Here is a 10,546-nt window from a genome sequence, read left to right as displayed (position 1 = left end):
AGCTGCTTCCATTAAAAACGAGAAATTTAAGGGAAATAAAAAATAAGGGAGAGCAGCGGGAAACTGCTTGAAACAAGGGAGAATCCCGGGGGAAACGGGATACTTGACAGCACTGCTATGCACATTGAAGGCGGCCGGGGTGGGTGGGGTGGGTGGAGAGACCTCCTTTCAGTTTCTCAAGTACATGAATGCAACCAGGAATGCCCTGGAAACAAGCCCCAGTTACAAGCTTCTCCACATCATAATTATTTCAGTGGGCATTTGAGCCTGGATTCCCAGCGTAGTTTCTTAAAAGCTTTTTTTCATAAATATTCCATGGCCTTTTTCAAGCCTGTAATGTGCCACAGTGACATTAAAGAGGAAGCTGTTTGAAGGGGAGGGATGTCAACAAATTTATCCACCAATAGCGTGCTCTTTTGGCACAAAAGCACATTCTTATCTTTACATCCCATAATGAGAAGGCAGAGCCAGAACTGGTTGCTGTGTAAACTCCTTGGGTACAGTTGAGAAGAAGAGAGAGAGAAGAGAGAGAGAAAGAACTATTCCTCTTTGGCTAACATTTCTTTTGCTTGCCCTGACGGAGGAACGAGTTCTGCAATCGTGCTATTATTTTTTCCCTGCGGTTCCCCCCCACCCCCCTGAGAAGCATTAAAGGAAACTTCTTTTCACATGATGTCAGACTGCGAAGGGATAGCTGTGGGTAAGTGCCAGAATTATATTTACCACACTGTCCTGAAGTCTAGTTCACAGCCTCGGCTTTCAAAGGAGGCGGATGAGAAAAGCAGCACAATTCTAAGCCAAATGTTCAGCCCTGTCAGTTCAGGCACTGCAAGGCTGCAAACAGTCAAGAGTATTTTAGTCTGATTTTCCCCCTCCAAAACCAGCCAGGTTCTTGCATAGTTGTTGTTGGACATTTGCTGCAGAGGTTATGTGGGTTTTTTAAAAAATGTTTTTCTTTGCTTGAAGCTTTGAATGATAGATCTATTAATGCTCTTATCTGACTTTTTAAAAAATCTGACTAACATGCTTCTGGGGGAGGAATGGTATTAATAATTACAGTATATATGTATGAAAGGATATTGGGTGACAAACTGGTAAGAGCATGCAAAGTGACTAATTCTGTCAAAATGGCAGTGTCCAAGTCTGTCCTTTAGAGCACTTGGAGAGGAATGTCCGGGAATGGGACCAGAAATAAGCATCCTGTTGTAACCTACTTGTGTCACTTCCTAACTGCAAAAGGGCGACAGAAACAGAGGTGGGAAGCAATAAACATTAATCCAATGCTGGGGCAGGAGGCATAACTGAAATTCAGTTTCAAAACAAGCATAGTATACCTAAGCCTATTCCTTCGCCATGCTCCACATCCAAGAGTACAAGTTTTTATCCTTTTCCAGTTAGGATAGTTTAAAGCAATCGCAGAACCGTTTTGTTTTGTGGACATGTCATGGAGCAATGCCCACTTTTGGAATACCAATTTGGGAGGCTAAGGAAGAGCGACTTTTCCCAGTCCTCCCAATTTCCTTCATGGCTTAGCAGAGATTTGAACAGAGACCTGCCAAATACTTTTGTCCCCTGCATGCATATCCTCCAACATTTCTCTGATGAAAATAGGGGTGTCTCATTCCATAATGATAATTTTACTATTTATATCCCACACATTTTACTGGGCTGCCCCAGCCACTCTGGGTGGCTTCCAACACATGTAAAAACATAATAATACATTAAACATTAAAAAAGAACCTTCCCTATACAGGATTGCCTCCAGAAGGCTTGGGGGTCAGATAACTCCATACCCTCCAACATGTCTTCAATGAAAATAGGGATGTCGCAAGTAAAAGCAGGACACCTACGTCCCCTTCACAATCCTCAGCCATGGATGAAGAGGGCTAGTTCTGAATGAACTGAAAGCAGAGTTCTCACAGCTAGTAACTACATGGGTTTCAAAAACTACAACTTGTGCTTAAGGCAAGTGGTGTTGGGGTTTGTTTGTTTTTTGCCACCAGGTTCTTTAATTTTGTAGGTAAATTGGCCAAACAGTTTGATTTGTTTGCTTTTTTATGACTGTGTGCCTTAATATGGTATCTTGCCCACTGCTCTGCAAATGTAAACAAGATGATCAAGAGCTCTCTTTGCAAATAAATGTGTGGCTGCAGAAACTGATTCAATGTGAGAACAACTTATTCTGTGCTCCGAATGTGTATTTCTGTATTGTAGAATCCACCTGGTTTCGTCTTATATGTATGGTGTCAGCAATCCTTTGCATTAGGAAAGAAGAGTGGAGAGGAGTATTTTTGCTTGCCTTATAAAAAGGCATGCTGTGCCGCTAGTAACCAGAGCAGGTTGCTTGGCCAGCAGAACAGGCCTCAGTTTTAGAATCTGGAACCGCGTTTGCTTGGTAAGCATAGTGAGTCATATCAAGGAAGTGGGAGAGGACAGGGACATGGGATTCAGATGACAGAGACAGTATTTAATGCACACCTAATATGAATGAATCTGCAGTGATGGCTGTTCATTAAGTTATATTCCCCTGTTGCAAAAGAAGATGGCTTTGAATGTAATTTCTTGCAGACAGAATGTGATATGACTGTTTTACCGCAGCATCACAATCTGGTTTAACCACTGACTATTCAGGACGCAGGTGGCGCTGTGGGTTAAACCACAGAGCCTAGGGCGTGCAGATCAGAAGGTCGGAGGTTCGAATCCCCACGATGGGGTAAGCTCCCTTTGCTCGGTCCCTGCTCCTGCCAACCTAGCAGTTCAAAAGCACGTCAAAGTACAAGTAGATAAATAGGTACCGCTCCGGCAGGAAGATAAATGGCGTTTCCATGCGCTGCTCTGGTTTGCCAGAAGCGGCTTAGTCATGCTGGCCACATGACCTGGAAGCTGTACACTGGCTCCCTCGGCCAATAAAGCGAGATGAGCACCACAACCCCAGAGTCGTTCGCGACTGGACCTAATGGTCAGGGGTCCCTTTACCTTTACCATTCAGTTGATGCCAATCACATCTTGCTTCCTGGGGCCAATATCTTTGAGTGTGCCAATTTTCATCACTGTCATGACTGTAGGAAAGGATTAAATATTCTCTCCCTGTGTGCCACAGGTGCGAATCCCACCCACCATCCCCACACAGTGGCTATTTAAAATTTCAAAGTAAGTGTGTCAATTGCTTTCATGTGTTTACCGTTAATATCAAGTTTGACTGTCAGTACGGTACCTTATTGTACGGCTTCTAATTTCTATGCAAGGCCAAAATACGTATTTCGTCTAACTGTTCTCTGTTTCCCCATGGAAGGAGAGGCAAACTTGCTCCATGTTTATTGGAAATATCCTAAGATAGTGACATGCTGGAAACAACAAAGGTTTGACCTAGGTAATATATGTGAGGGGTTAAAAATTACTGCTACTGCTTTTTCTTTCTTTCTTTCTTTCTTTCTTTCTTTCTTTCTTTCTTTCTTTCTTTCTCTCTCTCTCTCTCTCTCTCTCTCTCTCTCTTTCTTTCTACTACCATATTTTCTTGTGTATAACACATCCCCATGTATAAGGCGACCCCTATTTTTTTGGACCACAACAAAAAAAATTGGGGGGAGATTGCCCAGAGTTGTTGCGTTTTTTGGGGGGGGGTCACCGCATCGCCGCAATTTTTGCAAATTATTTCTAAGGAAAAAATAAAAATATTGTCTTATACACGGAAAAATGTGGTAGTACCAGAATATTTCTAAATGCTGATCTAACAGCAGGTAGACCCACAATCTATGACTGAGTGACTGTGAAAGGTTTGGAAATGGTGTACATGGTGAAGAGTAACAGCAACAAACCACAGTTTATCATTATTTGCATGAGTTGCAGCTAGCCACAGGGCCATGTACTTCCCCTTCCTCTTACCCCTTCCTTTGCACGTGGAGGGAGGAAACCAGTAGCTTCCATTTGCAATTTGAAACAAACCACAGTTTGCTGTTCTGTCTAAAAATGGTAAACCGCTGCTTGTGAGAACCATTGCTGACAAACCAGGATATTAATCCAAAACAAACACAGTAAAATCTGGAGGAGCAGTGTGCCGATATTTAAAGCATAGTCATTATTACGTTCATATGTCACTGTGTGAGATGTACCAGCTCCTTTCTTTACTACCGAATTGGAGCAAATGGCAATTTGGGTTTTCTGTGGATTGGTGTTTGCTCCGATTCAGCAGCAAAGAGCAGGTTTTTGCAGGGAAAGCAACATGTGTGTGTGTGTGTGTGTGTGTGTGTGTGGCTGCTGTGAGTGCTGGAAGGAAGACCTCTCCTTACTGCAAGGCCCACACTCGCATTGAACAGCCAAAAGAGGCTTTGGGAGGCCAGAGGGACATTGCTGGAACAACTCCTGTGTTTCGGCAACTTGCTAAAATGTTTCAAAATGTTTTAAACAGTTTTAATTTTGGTTCCTCTGTTTTGCTTTTGTTGGTTAAATGTTTAGCTGGGGTTGGTATTTCTTTTAATTTGGATATATTTGTAAATTGTTTGTTGGTGGTGGTGTTGTTGTTAGTTTCTATTGACTTATTAGTTTATTTATAATCTGTATAAGATATTTTGTTTTTTAATGTTTGATTTTTTAATTATTATTTTTATATATGCTGTAAGCCGCCCGGAGTGCCAGGGCAAACCCAGCCAGATGGGCTGGATATTATTATTATTATTATTATTATTATTATTATTATTATTATTTCATTTATTTATTTTTCTTGGAGAAAACAGTGGGGCAGACCTGTGCCTAGAAAGTGAGGGCAAAAGGCATGGATAAGCCTGTAGAATAAGCAGACACCATCATTTCTAGGCTGTTTGCAGCCTACACAAGTATGCAGTCTGGGAACAGCTGCATAATTGTTCTTTTCTTGCTAGATCGGGTAGGAGGGAAATGAAGGCAGGATAGTGGGAGTTCTTCTGCCTATGACCTCCTCTTGAGTTACAGTAGCTAGATGTAAATTGGCCAATATTTCTTTCCCACAAGAAGCCTTAATTATACACAGCTCTTCAGATCTTAGCAGGCAACTTCACCGGTTTGAAAATGCTGGGCTTGTCCTCCTTCCTTTGAACGGAAAATTAAATGTGTTGGGGGATGAGATGACAAGAGCAGAAAATAAAGGGGGCATGAGAAGTGCATGCTGGGACTTAAAAAACAAGCACCAGGGGGAGGCATATAATTATCATTAAATGCAATGCAAAAATTGTATGTAAATAATTTTTAAAACAGATAAACAAAGTCACCAAATGCAAATCGGGAAACCAGTCACATTAAATAGAGGGAATCCATGTGCTCAAAATGAGAGCCAGTGTGGTGTAGTGGTTAAGAGCGGCAGACTTGTAATCTGGTGAACCGGGTTCGCGTCTCCGCTCCTCCACATGCAGCTGCTGGGTGACCTTGGGCCAGTCACACTTCTCTGAAGTCTCTAGCCCCACTCACCTCACAGAGTGTTTGTTGTGGGGGAAGAAGGGAAAGGAGAATGTTGGCCGCTTTGACACTCCTTCGAGTAGTGATAAAGCGGGATATCAAATCCAAATCCAAAAATGAATACAGTGGTACCCTGCTAGATGAATGCCTCGCTGGACGAAAAACTCGCTAGACAAAAAACCCACTAGACAAAAATACTCGCAGAATGAATTATTTTCGTCTAGCGGGGCACCACTGTACTCTTAGCCCAGGCTTCCTCAAACTCGGCCCTCCAGATGTTTTTGGCCTACAACTCCCATGATTCCTAGCTAACAGGACCAGTGGCCAGTGATGATGGGAATTGTAGTCTCAAAACATCTGGAGGGCCAAGTTTGAGGAAGTCTGTCTTAGCCAGTGCTTTCCCCCCCTAAAAATTGATTGATTGATTGTATTTCTTTGCCGCTTTTCATTCAAATGAATCTCAAAGCGGCTTACAACCAATAAACAACCATAACATAAACATAATAGCACATTGTGAATACAGCATACATCGTATACTATAATTAACAGATTATCAATAAAACAGTTGCAATAAAAAATTAATTTAAAAAACTTTAATGAAACAGCAACTAAAAAATAAGCTAGACCTCACAGTTATGGCAAGTCACATAGTTAACAAATCAACGCGGCATTTAGAATCTATAAAATATTTTAAAACATTAACAAAACAGCAGCTAAAAGTATAAGCTAAGCACCAAGTTCGTTCAAACAATCTCTGCACCCCCATGACTCATACCCTCTCCCCTTTAAAACAAAACTATACAGCAATTTAACAAGACAATAAATACTAATTGAAATAATAAGAATTACATTTCTACTAAAACTAAACTTAATTCCCAGCCCCAACAAATGTCCACCCCACCCACAAAAAACAAAAAACAAAACAAAACATTTAAACCACCATAGATCAGGGGTCAGCAAACTTTTTCAGCAGGGGGCTGGTCCACTGTCCCTCAGACCTTGTGGGGGGGACTATATTTTTTTGGGGGGGATGATGCACCTCAAGCCCCAGTGGCTGCTTACCTGTGTCTTGCAAGTGGCAGGGGCTGGCAGCAGTGGAGGGGACGATGAGCGGCGCTGGTTAAAATGGCAGCCGCTTGAGAACTGCTGCTGTTCACCAACAAAGCCCAGCCCCCTTCCTCCTCTAGGCAGGGCGGGGAGAAGCCAGGAGGAGGGAGGGAGGAGGCACTGCCACCACAGTGTGAGGGAGAGGGAGGGAGAGGGAGGGAGAGGGAAAGAACGCGTGCGCTGGCGATTCCCGGACCATCCACAGGCTGGATCCAGAAGGCAATTGGGCCTGATCCAGCCCGCAGTCCTTAGTTTGCTAACCCATGCCATAGATAAACAAGTATTTTAAACATTTAAAACCATTTTTGACATGCTCAGAGTAAGTGTGGGCCCCACCCCCCTAGGCCAGGTGGAAATAGGCCTTGCAGCTTTCCCTCCACCTTGACCAGCTGTCCCTCTTCATTCAGCTGCTGCTTATGAATGTCAGGTTGCTGGAACATCATCAATCTTCCATTTAATTATGAAAGAATCTGTGGCTGCCAACCTGGCTTTTATTTCTGAGAGCTGGCTGGATGAAGCTGAGAATCCTGAATCCACCCAGCTGGCTCCAGTCAGGTGTTTAGCTTTGAACCAACCTATGGAGGAAATCTGTCCAGTACAGAAAAGATGTAGCATTTAGTATTTTGTCCCCTAGATCTCATGGAGTCATGATTCTCTCTGGTAGGTGGTGTTTTGGAAGAAGTGTCTCCTCTGGTTACTGAAGGAGGATCTTCAAGGTCAAAGCTGTCCCTCAAATCTACCTGTTCAAATCACAAGGCTCACGGTTCTGGCACCTCCCCAACTGACAGCAGCAGTGAGACCTGCAACTGTTGGACCTGTTGCTTTAACTGGGCAATCTCTGCTGCCTGAGGGTCAATGTCGGCTGGTTCTTTATCTGTTTTGGCCCTATCAGCATAGCGAAGGGTATTCAAAGCATCTTCGAGGTTCGAATCTGCTGGGCTCCCACATGCAAGCATCAAGGTGTGGCTATTGCCTCCCAAGGAATCTTGCAAAAGGCGTGTTAACTTGCAGTACCTATCATTGCCCTTCTTCGTTTCCTCCCCAAGAGCAGTAGCATAGGAAGGGGGGCAGAGGGGGCGGAGTGCCCCGGGTACCCCTCTGGGAGGGGCGACAAGATGGCCCCTGCCTCCCCCCAGGTGTAGAGCGGTCGAGGGCACGACGTCTGTACTGGCTGCTGCTCTCGCACACCGTCCGTACCAGATGCCGCCCATGAGCGGCAGCCCGTACAGACTGCGCATGTGTGGCATTCTGTACGAAGTGCGCCCTGCCCCCCCCCGGGTACGCCCATGTATAACACCCAGCAACCCCATCCAGCATGCCTAGGCTGCCAGAGAGAAAGAAAATACAGCCGTATTTTGGTTTTCGAACAGCTTTGTTCTTGAACATTTTGGCTCCTGAACGCCGCAAACCCGAAAGTGATTGTTCTGGTTTGCGAACTATTTTTGGAAGCCGAACGTCCGATGGGGCTTCCGCAGATTCCGATTGGCTGCAGGAGCAATTGGGGAGGTGCCTGTATTATTAACTCTTGTCGCTTTTCTCATGAAGGTGACCCAAACTGACTTAACAACAGAAACACTAAAACCAACCACAACAAACATATCCTCTACCCGTTACAGGTGGGTAGCCGTGTTGGTCTGCCATAGTCGAAACAAAATAGAAAATTCTTTCCAGTAGCACCTTAGAGACCAAGAACAAACTCAGTTGGTCTCTAAGGTACTACTGGAAAGAATTTTCTATTTTATATCCTCTACCCATTTGTGCTCTACCAACGATTTGCAACAAGCCTTGAATATTACAAGGGACTGAAACTTATCCAGGGTCTGTGATCTTCCCGAGTTTCAAAAACGGCACACAACTGCACACTCTGGCACTTTCACAGGCAGGCAACTTAAAGAAAGCAGGGCAAGCGTAATGTGATCGTAGCTGCGTAAAGCGACCAGACAAAAACATGCTGCAGTTCTCTGAATCAGCTGCGAGCGAGAGGGAAAAGCTGTGCTACTGGGCATATCTCAGATGTCCTCATTACCTCGATGAGGCACTGTGACAAGGTCAACCCAAAGCAGACATGGATGTAGCTTGGTCTTTTAGCCCCAAGTCACCGACTCCAGTAATGAAAGTAGATTATACGGCTTTTTAAACTGCCCTAGAGTTGTACCAGTACTCTGAGCTGAGTGAGGCATGCGGATGAGAAGTTCGGCCGGCGTTGCTTTGTGTTTCCCCTGCATTCTGAACGTATCCTGATTTTGGGACCATTTTCCCCAGCTGGTTCCCAATTGGTGATCCCATCCAGGGGGGTCTGTGGCACGTACCTGTCAACTGTCCACGGCATCCCGATTCCGGGGGCCATGCGCTCAAAATCACACGGGATCACAGCAGAATGTGTGTGTTGCGTGAAATCGCGGCACCCAAAAATGTGTGGTTCGGGGCACCATGCTCTCGCACAGGTCACATGACTCTCGCAGGTTCACATTTGGGCAAGCCATTTCCCTTCATATAATGCATCGTTGTGTGCCGCTTCCCCTAATATGTTTATTTATTTATTTCATAACGTTCATACAGCGCTTGATTTAAAACAACAACACCTCAAAGCGGTTTACAAAAAAGATAGAACAAAATCAAGAAAAAAATTACAGCCTTACTTTAAAACATACAAAAGTTAGAACACTAAAACAGATTGAAATGTCCTCAGCTTTTATATGCACATGTTAACATGTGTGGTTTTTTTGTACACATTCTTTGACTGGAGTTCACTGCACTGCAAAATGCAGAGAAATGTGCCTTTTGCAGGATGGCTGCCCTTCTATTCTCTTATTGTTTCAGAAAATGTTAATTATGTAGCTTCTCCTTTAAATGCGAACTGAATTGAGTATCTTCCCCATCCGTATCTGTGGGTAAAGAGAACTCTAAAGTCCTTTTCCCAAGAGACACCTGTAACCAACAGATTTTAAGTGCAAAAGACATTTCCCTCTCTTTGAGAGGACTGGGGTTTGCTTTGGCTTCTTTCCACAGTAGCAATTATATCGGCATACTTGCGCTATCCATTAGCAGAAAGCACATGGATGTTCTGCCCAACCCTACATGTAGATAAAAGCAAAACACATCAATTATCTAAGTGCTTTCCTTAGTGTGTATTATTTTCCTTTTGTAAAGCAGTGGCGCTCAATCCCTATAGGGGCTTAGCTGATTTTTACGCATTCAGCATTTTGATTAGAAAATGTGCTCCCACTGTAATCACCCCGATGCTTACTTACAGCCCCTTTGACTCCAGGATAAATCTGTGAAGTTGAGCAAAGGATCTTGAAGCATTGTAGCCTTCCTCCTTCCTGTCCTTCCCAAACCTGGTGCCCTCCAGATGTTTCAGACTATAGCTCCCATCAACTACTGGGACTGATGGGAGTTATGGTCAAAAACATCTGGAGGGCACCATGTTGGCGAAGGCAGCCATTCCACCACACACTAGGTATGCTTACAGAATTCAGTCTTTGGGAACGTTGATGTGAACTGAGCTAAGCTGCAGCCACACGCACGCCATACATTCTTTTGGGGAAGCTGTGACTGCTTAAGGTGGTGTCAGGGGGATTTGAACAGTCACAACATCCCTAAAGAATTCTGGGAGTTGTAGTTGTTCAGAGACCCTGATTCCCCTCACAGAGCTACAGTTTTCAGAGTCGTTTCTTTCTTGGTAACACTGACAATTGCAGCTCCATACCCTTCAAGCGTCCCGATTTTCCCCAGGACATAGGGGCCTCCTAACAACTCTCTGCACATTTAACAAACTACAGCTCCCAGGATTCTTTGGCGGGAGCCATGACTGTTTAAAGCGGTACCATAGCACCTTAAATGTAGGGTGTAAATGTGGCCTGCATCTCTCAGACTAAAGTGCAGATCGAAACTCAGTGTACATATTGGAATTTATTATTTTGAGATAAAATTTGCATTTAAAAACACATAATAGATTGTGGAACTTTTTTTAAAAAAAAAGAATGCAGATCATTGCAGAAATGAGATTGAATGA

The 10,546-nt window shown here is 44.0% G+C and overlaps 1 protein-coding gene across 2 annotated transcripts in view; it reads left to right on the top strand.

Annotated features, from left to right (window-relative positions):
* The first annotated feature begins 647 nt into the window (after window positions 1–647).
* EML1 (EMAP like 1) overlaps window positions 648–10,546 on the top strand; it is a 124,891-nt gene continuing 114,992 nt past the window's right edge. The window contains exon 1 of one of the 2 annotated variants that reach the window (XM_033139975.1): window positions 648–700. In XM_033139975.1, the coding sequence (XP_032995866.1) occupies window positions 670–700 (31 nt within the window). In that variant the 5' untranslated portion in view covers window positions 648–669. The remainder of the gene's footprint in view (window positions 701–10,546) is intronic. The other variant, XM_033139966.1, reaches the window with a different exon arrangement.

The sequence above is a fragment of the Lacerta agilis genome, chromosome 1 (genome assembly GCF_009819535.1).
Source record: "Lacerta agilis isolate rLacAgi1 chromosome 1, rLacAgi1.pri, whole genome shotgun sequence".
Classification (NCBI taxonomy): Eukaryota; Metazoa; Chordata; class Lepidosauria; order Squamata; family Lacertidae; genus Lacerta; species Lacerta agilis.
The sequence above is the reverse complement of the archived record's forward strand: the minus strand, read 5'-3'. Positions and strand labels throughout refer to the sequence as shown.